This window comes from Scatophagus argus, chromosome 15 (genome assembly GCF_020382885.2).
Source record: "Scatophagus argus isolate fScaArg1 chromosome 15, fScaArg1.pri, whole genome shotgun sequence".
In the NCBI taxonomy this organism is placed as follows: domain Eukaryota; kingdom Metazoa; phylum Chordata; class Actinopteri; family Scatophagidae; genus Scatophagus; species Scatophagus argus.
In genome coordinates, this window is record NC_058507.1 from 21097024 (window position 1) to 21117434 (window position 20411).

At 40.6% G+C, this 20411-nt stretch overlaps 2 protein-coding genes across 2 annotated transcripts; one reads left to right on the top strand and one right to left on the bottom strand.

Annotated features, from left to right (window-relative positions):
- The first annotated feature begins 362 nt into the window (after window positions 1–362).
- Window positions 363–15981, top strand: LOC124071986 (transcription regulator protein BACH2-like). The gene is made up of 4 exons (XM_046413099.1): window positions 363–632; window positions 3991–5406; window positions 8761–8967; window positions 9718–15981. Exons 1-4 carry the CDS (start codon window positions 363–365, stop codon window positions 10150–10152), a joined length of 2328 nt encoding a protein of 775 aa, XP_046269055.1. The 3' UTR covers window positions 10153–15981.
- A 67-nt stretch (window positions 15982–16048) lies between these two features.
- On the bottom strand, window positions 16049–18673 carry gja10a (gap junction protein alpha 10 a). The gene is made up of 2 exons (XM_046412961.1): window positions 17209–18673; window positions 16049–16149 (listed from the first exon to the last, which is right to left on the bottom strand). Exons 1-2 carry the CDS (start codon window positions 18640–18642, stop codon window positions 16111–16113), a joined length of 1473 nt encoding a protein of 490 aa, XP_046268917.1. The 5' UTR covers window positions 18643–18673; the 3' UTR covers window positions 16049–16110.
- Between the last annotated feature and the right edge of the window lie 1738 nt (window positions 18674–20411).

Here is a 20411-nt window from a genome sequence, read left to right on the forward strand (position 1 = left end):
TCAATTAATTTTCCATTACTTGCTCTATAGTGCAGCACAGTACAATACAGAGCTCAGTAGTTGCTTATAGTGGCAGAGCTGGGTAGGATGTGTTCGATTTTTACACCTTTCGCGTATTTTACTCCAGTACATGGTATCACTTGCTCATTTCAATAAACAGTGGTGTTGGTGCACTCAAATCAGAATGAAACAAATAAATTTGTCGTCATAAATTTGTTATCTGTCAGTTTTTTCTCGTTAGGTTCCTTCGTAGGCTCTAAGGCAGCCTTTGCTTGTCATGTAGATTATAACCATGTACCTGGGTGACGTGGTATCTTTTTCTTTTTTTCTTTTTTGTTCTGTGCAGGGTGCTAGAGGGAGTGATGTCGACAGGCGAGGAGCAGGATGGAGAGGCGTCGGCGGCGCCCGTGTACGTGTATGAATCCAAGGTCCACTGTGCCAACGTGCTGCTGAGCCTGGAGGAGCAGCGACGGCAGGGCATTCTGTGTGACGTGACCGTGCTGGTGGAGGGGAGGGAGGTTCGCGCTCACAGGGCTGTCCTCGCTGCCAGCAGCCGCTACTTCCTGCAGGCCCTGTTGGGGCATAGCGGGTCTCCGGAGGAAGGGGAGCCCATCATTAACCTGCCAGGCAAGGTAAAGGGCAGCGAAAACACAGGAACAAGAAGAACAAAAACTGATTAGGGTTAATTTTATGGTTCAGTGTTGTTGAAATATGTCAGCTTCAACTGCTTTGATTCTGATCATACTTTTTTTTTTTGGCTGTGAGGAAATGAACAAGATTGGTAAGAGGGCACATTTCGAGTACTTTTCTCATTGAAGGCATTCAGAGTGGTTAAAACAAGTTAAAGCCCCGCCTAAACTGTTAGAGAACCAATCGTTTGTGTTCTTAGTCTTGTGAAGTGGAATATAAGACAAAAAAGTGCCAGGTAAGCTATAAGGTCTTGAAGTAATGATAAAAAACAGAGCGAAGTGAGGCATAGTATGCACAGTTTTAATTAAAAAGTGAACTGCTTCAATTTAGAGGCATGAACGTAATTTTTTAACGAGAAGAGAAGTTGGTTTGTGTAATGGAAATGGGAAAAATACGTTTGTGCTGATATTAACATCCCCAGCCGTGGAGAATACACTTCCTACCAGAAAACACCGTTGTTGTTTACAACCCTGTACAGACATTTGTCATCAAACACCTGTTTGATGACCTCAATTTGTGTGAAGTGCTACAGTGTGAGTTGGTTAGCCAATCGTTTGGCTTTTGATAGTGCTGTAATTTGGCACTCCACTCCACTAACTTTAGTTTATGGGTGAAGTATTCACAAAATACTTGAAGTATTTGCAAAATACACCACCTTCATTTTGGAAAGCTAATTATTAACAGCTTGAAGCCTACAAGGCCCAATGGTGAACCTCGTGGGTCCATAGGTGTTCACATTTTTGCCTTCAGGAAGGTTGATGTTGTACTGTACTTGCATTAGTAACTTAATTAAACTTAATGCAATCAGGGACAGGGAGCCAGTGAAGTGACGCAGAATACTAACGCAGATCCATCTCAGTAGAAGTGGACCCTACACTTCTACTCAGAGTCTGGACTCTTTAAAGACCATTAAAGACCTTATTACGGGCCTTGATCTTGGGTGGCTACTGCTGTGCATGAGCAGCATAGCATTAAAAGTATGTATATAAAGCAGTGGCAGGAGGCTGCTGGACACAAGCACAGAGCTAAGTTGACCTTCCTTGGATAAATAAGGTTAAAAGAGAAGGAAAGGCACATGGATGAAGGGCTGACACAAATTGATCTGTTTATGAAAATATGCTTTTTATTCATATGAAGGTACCATGTTAGTTGATTACCATATAATGCCTACATACGCTGCATAATCCGTCATAATGATTAATATGTCTGTCCAGCTCTACTTGATACAGTGATCACTTGCACAGTCATCTACCACTCCAAACTCCATCCGCTAATGATGCTAAGCATAGCTTTATTTTCTACATCCTTTCTGCTGTCCAATCACTCACCCTCTCACGGGTCACACCTAAATAAATTAGGGTGTAAAAAATTTACTATTGACTATTGACACTGCCATATTACTGTTGATAATAACTCATTGTTTGATCCCATTTCCCATATATATTTGCTATAGTGTTATCATCATAGTTGACCAGACAAAAAAGTAAGTCTATTTAGTTACGGTAGTGGAAAGAAGAATGGCTGTCATGAGTGAATCAGTACATTATCTCATATCTGAGCAAAAATAAAAGGTGAAAGCTAGATGTAAAGTGGTTGATAATCAATCATCCCAACTCTCTCCCCACCATCTTTCTCTACTGCCTCTCATTAATAAGGATGGTATGAGGGTGGAGTGCAGCTTCTCCTGGCTCTGTGCCTTTAAAAATGGGTTTCTGCAGAGGAGGTAGCAGCTGCTGACGCTAGCTGAAAATAGTCTTACATGCACACCAGCGTACGACACACATATATTTTCATGTACAAACACATGCACACGTAGCAGTATACAGTCAACACATACATATAGCAACACACACACTCAACACACATAGCAGCCATGCTTACTGTGGAGAGCATGATAAAAGCAGGGGAGATGAGAGGGTGAGGGGTGGGAGGGAAGGAATGTGCCAAAGGATCCAGGCAAGGAGACATGTAAGATTAATAAAGCAAGAATATGGCAAAATAACGGAATATGAAAAAAGTTTAGCGATTGTCTGTGGGGAAAATTTCTGTTTTATCAATTTTCAGCTCAACAGCTCTTTGTTAAAGTCTCACTCTGTATTCTGTTTTCCTCTAAATAATGTCTTAATGCTTTTCTTTTACAGTGGTTGAATCTTTCAGAGTCCCAAAATAATTTGTGATCAGAACGGTTAATTTTAAAGGTACTTTTTCATGTTTTGTCCAGAAGTGGTCAGGCCTTCATGTGGCACAGGCTTATATATTAGAGACAGGCTTTTATTTCTGTTTTTCTCTGTTGTTCAGTTGCTGTGATCTTAAAAAATCCTCATGTTTACCTGCTGTCTTAATAAATTCAATATTATGTCCATTTTCACAACACTAACTCCATCAGTACACCAAGAGTCATGTAAGACATTCCACTTTGCCTTTTTCCCAGAATGATCTTATGCTACCTTGAACGAAAGTCAACATTTCCTCCAGTACGTCCTCGTTAACTGTCTTGCAGCCTTCTCTTCTCTTTCACCGCGCTCAGTGTGTTCCCACAGCCTGCATTAGCAACAGAAAAAGACTTGAAGCTTAAAAATATGCTTCTTACAGCACAAGGGCCTCCAGGCACACACTTGACTTGATTTCCCAGGAGCAGTTGGGAGCGTTTAGATAGATAGAAGTCTGGTAATGTTTACATTTTGACAGTAGTGCTCGGTTTTGTATGAGACACAGTTGTGGACACAACGGTTTGTCTTAGTGCATGTCAGATTTTTCTCGTAGCCTATGCCTTCATTTGGTGCATTTTTGTCATTTTAACATTTAAGCCTGATTTCCACATAGCTCTGTGTACGACTCCCCTCTTCTGTGGTATAAGCCTTGAGTAGATTGAAAAGTTTTTTGTGTGCCACAGGAAGTTAGCATGAAAAACTTGCTAAATGATTCATGAAATAAACAGCTCTATCTGAAAAAGTAAAAGGTTAGAGGTTGTCAGATTATTTAACTAACACTGTTGACATGCTAGCTGTGTAGCATATAGAGTGCATGCGTAGTGGTTCACATAGCTTTAGTATTCCACAAATGGTCACACACCCAACAGGACAAACTCCAAACTCTTCCTGTACATAGACAAACAGGAAATTAGCCTCTCTCCCATGTTCGTGGTGCCGTTTCTATTCACCTGTCATTTATAACACCCAAAACAGAACTGTGTGGAAATGAGACATTACTCACTTTTAAATGAATGCATAAAATACTGACAGTAAAACCCACATTTCTTCTCACAATTACTGACTCTTTCTTCTTTACCTCCTTCTACAGGTGACAGCTAAAGGTTTTGCTCCACTGCTTCAGTTCGCCTACACAGCCAAGCTGGTTTTAAGTCGGGAAAATATCCATGAGGTCATCCTGTGTGCTGACTTCCTGGGTGTTCACAATTTGGAGGACTCTTGCTTTCGGTTCCTTCAAGCTCAGCTACAGAATGATGACCAACATGCCAGTAATAGCAAGGTGGAACACGATGATGACATCACGGCTGAGGATACAGTCTTTTGTGAGGCAGTATCCTTAGATGATTCTACAGAGGCAAGGCAGCAGACCAATCATGTAGCAAGCACTGTATCGCTTCCTGCTGACCTTTCTCAATGTCCTAAATACAGGAAATATCAGTACCAGATCTGTGACAACAAGCACAACGGAGAAAACCATCATGGCAGTAATGATGTCATTTTGGCCAACCATACCTCAGTCAGCCCTGTGAGCTCACAGCTCACAGACAACAGTGCTGCTCCACAAACTCTTCTTACACCCTCCAGGATCAAAGAGGAACAGTTTGTGTTGGAGGAAGAAGTGGATGAAAGGAGTGGTTGCAACCCAGAAATATGTACTGAGGAGGTACTGGAGATGGAGCTAGAGGTAGAAGGGGTTCCAGTAGCAGCCGAGCACTCTCCTAGCAGAGGTTCACCCTCTTCCTGCCTGCGCTCCTACCTCCAGAGAGGTGGCCTTGATCTCAGCGGTGTGCCCAGCACCACCATCCAGCAGCTGCTCACCAACAGACTGTCCCTCAGCCACTACAGGGAACTTGTCAAAGACAGGCAGAGGGATAAGAGGGACCTCAAGACCGGCATTGCAGATGTAATACCAGCAGCGCTGTCTGGCATTGGCAAGAACATGGAAAGGCCAGTGTCCAAAGCCTCATCCTCTAAACATGAGGGGGAGCTAGACAGATGTAGTGTCATTTTCTCTTCAGCAACTGGCGAGCGACAAATGTTGGCTCATACTTACATGGATGAGAAGTTCCGAGAAAAAGTTTCAACCCTAATGCATGTAGAAGCTCCTTCTTCTGGTCGGTCAAGCCTCAGCACCAGCTGCCCTATTCCCATCAAGACTTCAGCGCACTCACCTCCTCCTTCTGAGTCCCAAACCCAAACTTCCAGCTCCCGTTCCTCATTCTCTTACCCAGAGGACACAGGCAGTGGTAGTTCACCTTCCAGCCTTCCCCAGTTTGACTTCTCTTCATCCCCACACTCAGGCTCCACCTCTGGACTGTCTCACTGCCTGGCTGGGGTAGTGGAGCAGAGGAACCCCCACAGCGGAGAGGTGGTCTTCTCTCAGGGTTGCACCAAGATCAAAACTGAACGGGGATTCGGAGCCAGTGGTGGCAACTCCAGTGACGAATCAGGCTCTTTCTCAGAGGGAGACAGTGAAAGCGGCATCTCCAGAGTCACTGGCCCTGAGGTTGGTACAGTCCTGTATTATTATACTTTTTCAGCTACTCCTGACACTGGGATCTTTTTCCAAGGCTCACGAGCCAGAACCAACAAATATGTCATCTGGGCATCATGTGTTGACTTGACAATGAAATGTTTACTTGTGACTGTACAGCAGTGTAACAGTAATACAAGTAGAAAATCAACATTAGTTTAAAAAAAAAACGTAATTACCAATGGGTGGGTGATATGAGTTTTCATGATGCAGACTTGCCAAAATGTAAACAAAATTAGCTCAAAAACACAAAGTACCACTCATGTCAGTGGATGACATTTCTGGGTACCGCAATTTATTTTGAGAATGGTATGTAACATTTCTAACTAATACATGTACTATGTTACTAGTGTAATGGTTAACAGCAAGTTTTGCACTATACCTATCCTGTGTTTCCAAAACAGCGACATCTATAAGCAATACTGCCCTCTTGTTAACTAAAACTTTGAAAAGTTTGAATCCACAATATGTATCAGGCCACTGAATTATTAGCTCTATTTTGATAGAGCAAACGCTTCCAGCACATACTCCTTAGATTTTAAAGCGCTGTACGGTTGCTATGGTGATGCCTAAGCACATGTAATCTTTGAGACATGAGCCTCTCTCTTTCGTACACAAATAAACACACACACACACACGTGTCTGCTGTTATATTCATATTGGTATGTGTTTATATCCTAAAGGTTTTGCGTGGTCAATAGGCTAAATGAAGTCAACCTTCTTTTTCCAGCCACCACTCAGCCTCCTTTTAATGTATTGAGTTTGATTACTACGAAGCAAATACCATCATTATGTTGGTAACAAACAAGTTAAAAGATTATGTTAAAGCCTACAAACAACTGTTTGAATTTTTAGTCGTCATGAGTTTTCAGGCTGATGCTATACAACTTTCTTAAAACGAATGACACTTTTTAAGTTGCAGAAGAGGCAATCATGATATCAAGCTTAATTTGGGAACAACAAATTTGATTTGTTACCAATATCAGCATCCATCAAACAAAACAGAAAATGAAAATGTAAAATAGACTTTCAAATGTCTGATTAATTAATTAACATGTAGCTACAAATAATCCAGCCTAATCCAGCCTTCATGAAGGTAGGATGCGTTGTAGAACTGTTGTTACCTAATAAACTGGCAATTATGTGTATTCACAAGGCCTCTCAGAATGATGACACTAAATACACACACTATTCATCTGAATTCATCTTTAACAAAATTACATAAAATACACCAAAACACCGTATCATCAACAACAACAAAGAAAATCACTCCTAAAAAACACACAGTCACATTGTAAGTCACACAAGAACACTGGGAATTCACGTTTAATACTATACTGTTTAGTTTTGTACATGTGCATACTTATTGTATGTACATGTGTGTGTCTGTGTGTATATGTGTGTGTGGTCTGTCCCAGTTCTTTGCCCTGACCCAGTTGTCTCACCCATAAGGGGACACACACTCCACAGGATGCCCCGTAGGCAGGTGGAAGGTGTCCTGTCCACGTTCCCTCCACCATCTGCCACTCCTGACCCCAGATTTGCCCTCTCCAATTAGGCCAGCTCAATAAGCCCCCCCCCCCTACACACACACCACTTTATATACTGCTATTTTGCTTTTTATATCTCCGCACCAGTGAGAGGATTAAACCCAAAGTTATCTGGCTAACTTAGTCTGCTTCTGCTTACACAGACATCTTATTATTTTGAATGTATTTACTCTGTTATTGATTAAAGTTGCAGTTCAAGACCTTTACATGAAAACAAGCATTTTCTCCCTATCCTTGTTAAAGACTGAGGTTTGAGGATGCCCCTTTGATACGATAAGAAATGCTCACAGGACATGTCTGCATGTCAGCTAAACAGAGAGCTCAGCTACGGGTGCTGATAAGCTGCTACTCCGACTGATACTGGTAGGCCAGACTGAGCATCGGAGAAGTCAGCAGTAGCAGAAGTTAGTAATGAACTAATGCATAACAAAAGCCACAGACTGATCTCAGAACTTAAATCTGTGGGTTTGGGTGTGTACTCTAAGATCAGACTGTAGGACAGTTCACAGGATGGGCTTTATTTATTTATTTTTTTTAGAATAATAACCAGTTATTTTCATTTAGTACAGTTATTCTTTTGAGTATCTAACAACACAAATGTTGATGTGAACATTTTAAACTGGTTTTACACCAGCAAGTGATGTGATCTCAAAGGATACACACACTGTGTTAAAAATGGAAACCAGAACACCAGAGATAGAGAGGGAGATTGGTGGGGGGGGGGGGGGGATTTATGACCATCTAAGGCTCACTTTGTCATTCCAACCTTATTATGTGAGTGCTGAGAGTCATGGAGCTATATATAGATGTCTACAGAGTAAAGGACAGGTGGCAATTAAACACACAATACACGCACACACACTCTGCCCTGTACTCTTTACTCCGTTGTCAGAGCAGTGAATGATGTCGTCTGTGCGTTTGTGTGTGCTGGCGGGAATGTGCCGAACTCTGCTGAAGAAGACAACACAGGCTGCTGTGGCTGTTCTGATGTGCTTTACTACACTGCTGCAGCGGGACATGGAGCAGACAGTAGCAGGACGTTCATTCACATTTTAATGGAATAAATGAGCAATGTTTAATGTCAGCACAAAGTAGTTGATAAATAAAAGAATACCCAAATACTGCCACCTAATAGACATATCAATAGAGGAATAGGCTTAGATAGGTATGGATTAAATGAAACAAAACACATTAAACAAGCATTGGTCGGTTTGATTCATACAGTATCCATTAAGAAAGAAATAATTAATAAGAAAGTGTTAAAACACATTTAAAATGAAAAATGAGCTGCCGACTATGGAACAAAGAGCTCGTGTGTTCTGAGAGCTGCCTAACACTGACACCTAGTGGACTTTACACCACATTGCTCTCCATCGGCCAGCTGCTGCTGTCTGAATGCCTGTTGTGCATATCTCTAGACTGAGACCAACATAGAAACATCTTTTTTCCACTCAGAGTTTCTTTCGCCTGGATTTTGACAGACAGTTAGAGACACTGTTAGTGTGATATTCAACCACATCAGACTGAAACTACACTATGTTTATGGACTTATTATTATTCTTCTTTTACCAAAGTAGTTTGACGAAATAACCCAGACTCACTTAGTTTTTTGTGGAGGCTTCAATCAGATTTCACAGTCTTTATCAGCAAGTGGAGTTTTCTCAGTTGCCATTAAGTTAAGTTGGCATCACATGGTGGAACTTTGATGAAGTAATTCATTTTGTTTAGCAAGCAACGTAATCCTGCACAAAAAAATAAAACCCTGTGGTCCTTTCAGGTAAAGCTGCCCTTCCCTGTGGACCAGATCACCAACCTGCCACGCAATGATTTCCAGATCCTCATCAAGATGCACAAGCTGACCTCAGAGCAGCTGGAGTTCATCCATGACATCCGCCGCCGCAGCAAAAACCGCATAGCCGCTCAACGCTGCCGCAAGAGGAAACTGGACTGCATTCAGAACCTGGAGAGCGAGATCCGCAAACTGGTACGGTCATACCAAACACAAATCAGAGATTAGAACACATACACAAACACACCCATACACGCTACTCACAACAGCAACCTACGAGGTCTCAGATTTACTTAACAGCAACACGTTGTTATTACGCTGAAGTAGAACATCACAAATAAGCTAATATGAGGTTTCCTGCTGATATTTCCATCTTCCTCTGGTTTTCACCACCGAGAAGTGCTGGTTGTCTGGGGGGCCACCTTTAGGCTTTGTGGTGAGGGTTTCTATCAGATATGATGGGATGAAAAAAGAAAGAACAACAGTAAAATGAAAATGTATTTTCTCACAGACACACTTTCCATTTCACCTTCGACCTGTTGTACTGTACTGCACATTTTCTGAGAAATTAGGAATTCATACGGACATTTCAATTGTGGTCAGTGCCTCTGAGTGTTATCTGCCATTACTAAGGTTTTACAGTGATAATGGATCCTTGGCTGTTATGGTTTTAAAAAGGACTGTTAAATGAGAATTAAGGACCCAGCTGATATAAAACAAACTAACGCTGATTATTGGTAGGACAGAGGAAACATACAGCAGTCTCTTCCTGTGTCACAGTCAGATGCATTGTGGCCTGTTCAATCAACCTGACCTCCTCCCTGTGAAGTCACACTAGTCACAGTTCATAGTGGCGCTGGAGGTCACTTGTTAAATACTAAACATGCATTGTCAGAGTCTGAGTCTGTTATGCTGACCTGATGATACCGTGTCTTATGAACTCAGGTGTGCGAGAAGGAGAAACTGCTGAGTGAGCGCAACCAGCTGAAGGTTTGTATGTCCGAGCTGTGGCAGAATCTCTCCTTTCTCTCCCAGCAAGTGTGTAGGGAGGTGCAGGGCGCCCAGCCGCCTCCTGTCTTCGCCAGCATCGACCTCACATCCAACCCGCCGTCGCCTTCTTCCGATGAGGGCTCATCCCAGCCCAGGTCGCTCGTGTCGCAGCAGAACGATGCTGCATGTCTGTCTGATGTGGGTCCCAGTCTGGTGGGGCTGGAAGAAAGGCAGCCTGGGGTGGAGGTGTCAGATCTGGAGAACCCGGGGTGTCCACTGGTGCTTGGATCCACTGAAGATGTATGTAGCCCCACTGTAACAGTGGATTTCTGTCAGGAAATGACTGAGAAATGCACAACAGAGGAACAGAAGAGACAGGCCTGTACTTAGAGCATAGAGGCAAACAGTTTGGTGTATGACACACTCGTTCTTGTCTATATCTTTATATTTGAAGTATTTCTTTCTTTTTTTTTTGTAACGGATGACACAAGTGTTGTCTTATCAGCAATACTGTTCAACAGGTATTTTTGGACTGGCGATCAAACAAAAGCACTGGCAGCTTTTTTCTCTCTCTCTCTTCTTTCTTTCTCATCTGACGTGTTCTTCCTGTCAGCTTCCCTCCCTCTCTCATGCTTCATGGGAGGTTAAACTCAGGAATTCCTCAGAATGTTCAGCAATGTCCCTGTTCACGTATACGTACACTTTACTTTACAGTCCTGTCAAATCTTGATGATTACGTACAGTTAGTGAGCTTTAGAGATGTTGGTGGAAGTTTTCTTCCTTTCTTTATGCCAAGCGCATCCTAACTCCAGCTCTGGTACACACAAAAAATTCCTCCCAAAGGCTGAACTAATCCTTTACATTATCCAATAGATGACACAGCATTATTCCAGCTGTGACACAACATCAAACGACTTCTTTTTGTCATATATTTAGTGGTCCAGTAATTGTTGAGTGACACAGGACTTTACAGTAAAATGTTACCAAAGGTGTGTATTTTTACAATTTGACACTAGATGAAATGGTCAAATGAATTCTCATTATGCAAAGTTGTTTTTGTCAAGCTTCAGTTTTACTTTTTATTGTACTCAAATGGATGTTTCTACACACTTCTCTTTTACCTTTTTTTCATATCTGCACTAGAGACAAAACTACATTACAAAGTTGAAGCACTGCCCAGCTCCTCCAGGAAGTGACCCCCCTGGCACTTAATTTGAGCAAACGCATCGTGACACTGGCACTTGAAGCAAGCCCCAAGCCAGTCACTTGGTGTTCAAACAGATTAAAGGACCATGACGGGATCAATTTGTATTTCTACTGACCATTTTCCAAAGAATGCTGTAGTATTTCTCTGCTAATTTCATGACTATCTGCTCAGTATGAAAACTGACATGCAGGAAAGTTGGTTTGGTTTGGCAGATCTTTACATTATTTCTGCTTTTGTTGTTCGTCAGACGTGGGCGCATGGAAACAAAGGGTACTACATGGTCCAAGATGCTAACAAGGAACTGGAAGCTTCCTGGAATGGACTGCTTGGTAACAATTGAGGCAAAGAGTCCAATTGGTGCAAAAATGTCAGTTTATTAATAGTGTAACCTTTATTTACCAAAACAAATCTGTGTAAATTACAGTGAAGCATGCATGATATATAAAAAGAATAGATTGACATGACTGAGTCATGTGATCAAACTAATCTCTTGTCATTTTTCAGTGATTAGATTTTAGAAGGTCTATCCATGAAATTCCTCTGAAAATCGAAAACTGGAGATTGAAACTCAACTCTGTTAAATTAAATTTTCCCCCACAAAAAAATGGTGGGATGTTTATTTGGTGGAATGTCTTAGAACAAAAGCCTAATGACGTGGTCCTCACCAGGACACAAAAATAAATTCCCCCTTGGAATACAAAATAGATGCAAATTCCTCTTGGAGTTTAGCTTTGCATTTCATAGTTTTTTTAAATATTCATTATATGGGCTGAGAAATGACAGCTTCTCTTAAATAAAGTTCCCCCTTGAATTGCTATAGATGGCTGACTTGAGAAGGCTACGCATGACAAGAAAACTAAAATGGTGAATGAATGAATGAAGGGATGGATTTCTTATCTCAACTCTACTAGTCAGTCTATATATTTCCATATACTGAAATGATTAGAAACCAAAAGCTCCTGGGGGGTATAGAACAATAACTGAAAAAACAGAGAAACACTGCCATTCTTTGGAAAATGGATGGTTGTAATGAAAAGTATACATGATCCGAGTTAGATGGGCTGAATTTTAAACACACTGCTGTTGTAATTTAAACAACAACAACAACAACAAAACAATGCTCTTTTTGACCCATTTATTTATTGTCTAATAAGTAGTAAGAATTTAGTGTTTGTACTATGTATTTAGCTGCACTATTCTTGTATTGTACATAAGACAAATATTCCTACTAAATGTATTTGGTACAGTATGTTGGTGTAGGACACCTACAAATCTAATTAAATTCACACGTCGTATGTGAATTTGTTGGGTTTCTACATGAACATCCCTAATAGCATACGTTAGAGGTTCAAAGCTCCAAACAAACACACTGGCGTGGTATTGATTTGGGGATATGCCAAATTTATCTGCTGTTGAAAAGTCAATGGTGAGGCACGTGGCAGGGCTGAGTGCTGCAGCGCCGTCGGCTTTCGAATACTGGATGCGTTTTGGCTTCTTTTGTCCACCAGAGTTAAGCTTGAGTCACGTTTAGCGCAGGAAGGTCAAATCTGAAACTGCATTGCACTTGATTGATCAGAAATCAAATACAGGCTGCTATTTTCCTGTCAGTGTGAAATGATCTGCTTTGAAAAGAAGTGGGATGTTTGAATTCTAAACTGAAAAGCACGTGGATCCATATTCTAATGGCAGCCTGACCATGACACTAAATCAGGGTCATGTGATTGAAAGGAAAAAGAACTGATTACCACAGGACCTGTCAGCCAGTGATGATCTCATTAGAATGTACTAATTGCTCAGAGTACACTGAAGAACACAACTCAGCTGGTTTTTATTGACTTTAATTCCTTAATTGTGAACTAGTTAATTCATTTATTTGGGCTCTTGTTGTTGGGGGTTGGGATCAGGTTAAAATTTCATAGATGTAAAATGTAGGTCAGTGCCATTCCTTTGAATTGATTCCATGAAAGTAAGTTCATTCATTTACAAGTCACACATGTACTTGCTTAAGTTGTAACATTTTAACTTAAAGATGTGTTAGTATGTTTACAGTTTGGTGTATAACTTGTTCTTTTTGTTTTGTAACAATATAATTAAGACCTGGGAATTAAGTTGAATAGAAAAGCTGATTTTTTTTTTGATTTTTTTTTTTTATAATTTATTTGCAAAAGTTTAAAATCTTGATAAATTTGAAAGTTACAGCTACAATTTCTTGCCTTAGAGGTTACAGAGGCCAAATGGGACTCAGAGGAAACCATATCGGAACGTCTGAGCCCTGCTGTATTCGTTTGAGGCGAAGTTTCTCCATTCACAAAGCACCCTTTTGTGATAAAACAGCAAAACCATCAAGTACCCCTCTGAAAATATGTGGACCCAAAGTGTTCAATATTTAATAAATGAAATTCAGACAAAACATGTAATATAACCATGAAGCCGTGCAGCAATTACAGACTTAAAACTCTGGTTTGAAAAAAAAAGAAAAAAGACCTTTAATAATAGTTATTATGAAAAAAAACAACATGTCACAATAATCAGTGAAGTTTTAAAATGAATTATTTTACAATTCGTGGCTACAGAATATTTTGCTTGTATTTTTTTCTCACCTGATTATTTGCTACATAATATCTTATTTATTTATTTATTTAATACTGACCCTTGTGGGTTTCCATATGGAAAAGTCAAATGCTCCTGTGTCACCAAGATATATGCTATTATAGAGGACCAACAATTTTTTTTTTTTGTCGATACAATTAATCAGTTGCGTTTCGGGAACTGAGTTCAAGAAAAACGAAAGAAGCTAAACATCAAAGTGAGGCTTCGAATCATTGTGTAGCATTTAGTAATCCATTTGACATAGAAAAAAATGTGCAAAAATTGCTAAGACAATTAATTGTTAAGAAAATCTGATATCAAATCATTTTTTTTGCACTCTTCTTTTTGCGCAAGATGAATAAATGCTGCGAAATGATTCTGCGCCTCATTTCGAATTGTTAACTTTTCCCCTCCTCTTCCTGTCCTCATGCTAAAATGCTAAAAAAAAAAAAAAAACAGCTGCTGGTTTAACTGAAGGCTGCACTTGCTGCACATGTGAAAAAAAATGTAATGACTCTGAGAACACCATGGACACTGAAAGTCATTAATATTGGAAATTATGAGTTATTTCTCAGATTTGTGACATTAATGTCAGAACTCAGTCTTCTTCAGTCTTCCATATCCACATACCACAGCAGCAGTCGTCAGTGTCTGGCAGTATTCGCTGACTACTTTCCATGGAACATCGTTAGCAGCAGCACAAATTTACATTCAAAATGATGATAATCAAATTTAAAGGAACATACCAATGGTTTCTTGTATCAGTCCACTGACCGCAAATTCATAATTTATATTGCTGTTAACTGTTATTCAAAGCATAGATCTCTGCATTACTTTCTGATTTCAGTATGGTACAAATATTAACTCATGGAGACTTCAAACTTGCCTGGGTTAGGTAATCCATCATGTGTTTTTAACGTTGCCAGAGCTGCATTACTGCTGTGTGGTGCCGCAAATGAGAATTTTCCGATCAATCTGCACTTACAATTTCGTCACCATGCCAAAAACGAAACAAAAGCAAAAGCTGACGTGGTGTTCGCTGTCACAGCTTCATTAATGCCTCCAAGTTTTCAAATCTCTGAAAGTTTATTATCACATTGTAGTGAGTACATGTAAAGCAATAGCTGCCAGGACGACATTCAGAAAAACTATCAAATAGAAAACGGTCAGCAACTGCAACAGAGATACTGACCTTTAAAATGTTGAAAACGACATGACATGAGATGTCAACAAACTTGGGCCTGAGCTACTTCTCTGTATAGTCAGTTGAATAGTTGTAACGTTGTAATTTTCTTCATAGGATGTTTGAGCTTCCCATTTTCCAACATCTTAACAATGAAGTGCCAGTCAAGTCGAGGCACAGCAGTCATTGTTTAAACCTTGAGCAGTGGTTATCAGGGAAGAGTTTTCCCTTATGGAAAGTATTTTCTAATCAAATGCCTTCAATCTGCAATTACAATAGATGATGGTACACTAAAGGAAGAACTTAATCTGATCTGTTTACAGAATGTGGTAAATGGGGCCACTTGGATATCAGATTCTGATTCTCAAGGGTTTTTTTTTTTTTTGGTTTTTTTTGTTAAGTTTAGTTGAACAAGCACTTATCTACCTGGATGATTCAGCATACCTCTTCGTATGGGTAAGGACTGTATGATAGATGTGTAGACAGTTTCTGTGGCATTGTTTCAAACTTTTTACAGTGGTTACTTCATTGTATTTGTATATTTTGGTGAGCCATTTTTTACGTGTCCTTTTTTGAGTACCTGCAACTTGACTGTTAAATGCAGATTCAGCATTTTTGATTTCCTTTTTTTAATCTTTGAATGTTCATATGACCTGTGTTTTGCTTAGATTTTTTTGTAAATATTGTGCAACATGTCATGTTTTGTTTATTTGATATGAAAAAGGTTTTAAAGAAAAAAACAGCAATTTGCTTACGCAATTTTTGTTGAGAAATAAAACAAAAAGCATGAGAATTCTACAGTGGTGGTGTTGGTGTCTGGATTTTGATTAAAGATCTGTTGACAAAATGATTGCTGTTTTGTTAAGAAGCATTTAATCTGAATGTAATGTAAAGCATCATACTTTCTCATGAAATTAATGTATATAAATGACTATACACAGATACACACATATTCTAATCAAGTCTGTGATTTAGAAAAAAAAGTATTCGAAGCTTATAAAGTCCATGTCATAGAAGCAAACAGATCCTCTGAGGAGAATGCTTCATAATCCATAATCCATTGTGTCATTTCTGCACAATGTTAAAAATTCAGAGTACAGATGGAAAGACTTTTTTTTAAAAAGATACAATCCTTTCCTGTTCATACCCACATATAGGCTTTATAAGGTGCTTCAAATCCAAAACATACTGGGCTCTGAGTCCACCACCTCATGATGGCTGACGGTTTTGGCCCCATGTGACTTGAGTGGCGGATCAATGCTGACGGCTGGATCATTGATACAGTCCCCCCCCACCCCCGTTTGTGACCCAGCTGGGCTGTGGAATACAGCTCGTACGGCCGTGATGTTAGCCTGTTAGCCTCGTCACTTCACTTCTTCATGATAGAGGAGATATCCAAAAACATGCTCTGAAAAAGACAAGAAGACAGTTTTGACTTAGACTAGAGCCAGTGCTGGAGATAAAACACATATCGTATATCTGGAATTCAGTACAGTAAATATTAAATAATGTGTTGTCTTTGACATCCCTTCAACATAGGTTTGATTTATGGTGTGATAGTTCCATTGCACAATAATTTCAGAGCATTAAATACTACAATAACTGTGCACAGACTGTTAATTGTTTGTTTGAGATTACGATTTTCCCTCTCAAGCCATCTGTGTTTTAAAAAAAGATTAGTTTTAATCTGTAAAATTCATATTGAACCTAACTGTGCATTTTAATAGTTTTATAATCATGTATTCATTCACTCATTTGTTTTTAAATGTAAGTCAACTAAATATTTTTTACATGTACTCAAGTTTTTTTTCTCTTTTTATATGATCTCATACAACAAATACGTAAGTAAATTTAAAATTGAAGTAATTGGTGTCTATAACATTGGTAGGCCAGTGTCACTCTTTCCTAATGCTGTTGCTGTTTTGCTTTTCTAATGGCCTCTTGTTTGTTTTGTAAGAACATTATCTGAAATATTTCTCATTACTTCCACTGAGAACATTGAATAGACTGAAGCTTCCACCTGGATTTAACAGAAATGAGCTTTCTCTCTCCCTTTGTTTCTTTTAAAAACACTACTTCATCTCTTCTGGTCTCTCTTCACTTCGTCTTTGAAGTCTGTTTATCAGTCACTGTTTCTTACATCTTTTTGGCTACTGTATGGGTATTTTGGCCAAATTTATCAGTGAACTTGGTCTACAAAATATTCAAATTCTTTACTACTAAGAGGGCTTCAGAGTAACTTTTTTTTTTGCCGATAATACGCTAGCAGAAAATTAAAGTTTTAGCCATAGAACTGATAAACACCATTATGCTCTGGAGAACTGAAACGAAATGAAATCCAGGTGGGAGATTGATTGGTTGAGATGACAGGTCTACTTTCTTTATACTTCCTTTATAACTTTGCCTTTGATGTTCTCAAGTAGTGTGAGACATTGGATACGAGAGACAAGTTCTCTTCTATACTTACCATTGACATTCTTCTGCCTCCAGCAGGGGGCATCATGGGCATGTCTCCCTGCAGGGAGCCCAGTTCATCTGACTCCTCTGAGGTATGTAAGGAAGGGCTCGAGGAGCAACTGATGGAGGACAAGCTCTCAGATGGTGGCCTAATCATGAAGCTGGTCTTCCTGGGGTTGGGCATCAGGACTTCACTCCCCATTGACTCTCTTCGGTCATCCTCATCCAGGTCTCTGATAGCACTTGGCCTTAAGGTGCTAGTAGACAGCAGAGCTTCCAAGTGGCTGGGGTGGGGGTGTTCTGTCTCATGGGGATCCTCATTATGGCTTGTGGTACTTCCATTTAGAATGGATGCAGCAGAAGCCCAGGCTGGATGGTGGTCCACCGTGGCTGTGTGGCCTACTGGACCTTCATGGATTTGGGAGGTTTGGTTTATACAGTTCTGGCCAGACCTAGGTGGCATCCTAGGCTGGGGGCAGATATAGCTGGGGCTGTGTCCCAGATGAGCCAAGCTGTTATGTCTTGGTGCGTCCTGGTTGGCTTTGAACCCAGTGTTGTAATGAGGAGGCTTCATGTCCACCTCTGGAATCACTTTAAAGGTCTGTGTTAAAGGCCCATTGTAAGGTGATGCATTGCTCATCACACAGAGGTGTGGTAAGGACGCCTTCTTCTTCGTCTTGTAAATCAAACTGTCATCTTCCAAATACCTCTCGCCATACAGTGTCTGTTTGATTTTTCTGATACCCAGGTGAGATATTTCCAGAATGTTGAGGAAAAGTGAAACTCCAGCGATGGCAATCATGAAGACCATGAAGATGGTCTTCTCTGTGGGCCTGGAGATGTAACAGTCTACACTGTTGGGGCAAGGCAGCCTCTCACACTTATAGAGCGGCTCCAGTTGGATACCATAGAGTATATACTGGCCTAGAATGAAGCAGACCTCCACCACAGAGCGTGTCAGGATATGGATGATGTAAGTTCTCAACAGAGAGCCTCTGAGAGGAGCCTTCTTCACCTTCCTCTGCTCGTCCAGTCTCCTCAGCTCCCTCTCCATGCGCTTATGTTCGTCCAACGCCAACTCAGCCTCATCCATCTCCTCCTTCAACTGGGCTCGTCGGCGATGACGCTCCTTCTCTAGCGATCTGATGCAGTAGAGGGCATGGCCCATGTAGACCAGTGAGGGTGCAGAGACAAAGATGACCTGCAGGACCCAGAAGCGAATGAGGGAAATGGGGAAGGCACGGTCATAACAGACCGCCTTGCAGCCTGGCTGGTCTGTGTTGCAGACAAACTCGGACTGCTCATCATCCCATACATCCTCAGCAGCCGCACCCAGGATCAGCATGCGGAAGATGAAGAGTATGGTAAGCCAGATCTTGCCCACGATGGTGGAATGAATGTGGACCTCTTCTAGGATGCTGCCCAGCAGGTTCCAGTCACCCATGGTCAACTTCTCACCACTTCAATGCCACATGTCCTCAAACTGTTGAGATACAACAAACAGCACATACAAAACATTACCCTAACAAAGTCAGACTACATATTTGGTAAATGTATGTTAAGTAACTTTAAAAGAAATGTACTGAACTTTAATACAGCTTGGGTTTTATTTGCGTCGTTTGGGCCACCTTCTGTTGGTTATGATAATACTGTACTGACTAACGTTCTTACTGAGCTTGCAATGTCACTGAAAACAAATCCAACAAGCTGTCAGACAATCACAGAGGCCGAAAGCAAGGTGACTGTTTGACCAGATTAGCTTCAGTTTACCAAGGAAGCAAAACCAAAAGCAACATGACAAATAATGTGTCATTGGACAGGAAAATACACGAGTGTGTACTGTAAGAAAGTTGGGCTTTTTTGGATGTTTACAACACACAGCTTGGGCTGATATTCTACTCCATACAAATAAATGGAGCTCATGTGGGGGCTTGTTTGTAACCTCTCTGAACTTCAGATTGTTTGTGTTTGTTGCACTGTTGCATCTATCTTTAGCAATGTTGGAGTGTTCCAAGATCTCAAGAATTACTTCGGTAAGTAAACTATAAATATAACAGAATCAGTGGTCTAATCTATGATAACTAAGTGTGTAAACTTATTGCACTAAATCCCAGTTATCCTTTAAAGAATTAAGCTGGTGTTATTATACATTTTTAAAATTCCATGAAAAGATCCAAACAAACAGTGTAAACCCTTTCTTTGACTCTGAGCATCAAGCCCACTGATTCCTACCTTTCCTATTATTCCAGATGGCCACCATAGTTTTCCTGTTTCAGTCACGAAGAAATAGCCCATTTACTGTTCACTATTTCAGCAGTCGATTGATCCCCGTTTAGTGCTTTAGTGTACAGTATTTCCAGCAGTAGAGTGGTGTATGTGGGACTGAGTCTAAATAAACCTCGGCGTGTGGAAGTGAGGGAACATGTCAACCAGTGCAACGATGAGACTCACCGATGTGTTTGTAAATCGTTGTTGACAACAACAGCGCTCCATGTTGCAAAGGAAAAAGTCTTTACGTACATTCTCACTGAATTTATCACCAGAATTTAAAACATTCACCCTGAGAATCTGCTGGCTAAATGCTGAAATGCTGAGTGTTCAGTAAAGTAAAGTCAATGCAATACAGATGCACACTATATGTTACTGAGCTGTAGAAATATCAAGCAAATTTATTTCGAATTAAATATTTCCCTTCTATGAATATGCAAATGAAATGTTTGTCTGTTAGAAGGGCAGAAATACGACTGGAACCATCAAATTCTTTCCCCAATAATAAACAGAAGTATGACTTTTAAAATTACGATGCTTTCTGAGAAAACTGTTCTACGTAGTTTTGAGGAGCATTGCATTACAGCGAGCTGAACAATGAAACAGCAGCACTCACATATCACTGGTATGGCTTTCCCTTTTGCTTCTTGATCCACTTCATCGTGTTTAAGCATCCCAGGAATTGACCGTGTCTGTATGGCTACCCCATGGAGATGTGCGGTTGTCCTCTTGTTCCGGTCCCGAACTCCAGTCCACATTCCTCTGCCGTCCTCTGTCTTTGTCTCTTTGTGTGTGTCTGTGTGTGCCGTGGCTGCCTGTGTGTGTTGGGGCTGCTCTCCCGTGTTACGTGCAGGGTTCACAGGATGTAAGCATCGATCATCTCTCGGCTGGACAGTGCACCCCACCCTCCCTCCCTTCTCCCACGCCAGCAGTGCCAACTCCAAC

Bases quoted from the DNA above. Each gene is read 5' to 3' on its own strand.
- LOC124071986 (XM_046413099.1), top strand. From the start codon at position 363: ATGTCGACAGGCGAGGAGCAGGATGGAGAGGCGTCGGCGGCGCCCGTG. The intron at 633-3,990 runs GTAAAGGGCAGC...CTCCTTCTACAG, and splicing joins TCATTAACCTGCCAGGCAAG to GTGACAGCTAAAGGTTTTGC. The intron at 5,407-8,760 runs GTTGGTACAGTC...TGGTCCTTTCAG, and splicing joins CCAGAGTCACTGGCCCTGAG to GTAAAGCTGCCCTTCCCTGT.
- gja10a (XM_046412961.1), bottom strand. From the start codon at position 18,642: ATGGGTGACTGGAACCTGCTGGGCAGCATCCTAGAAGAGGTCCACATT. The intron at 16,150-17,208 runs GTAAGTATAGAA...TGTCTTTTTCAG, and splicing joins GAGGCAGAAGAATGTCAATG to AGCATGTTTTTGGATATCTC.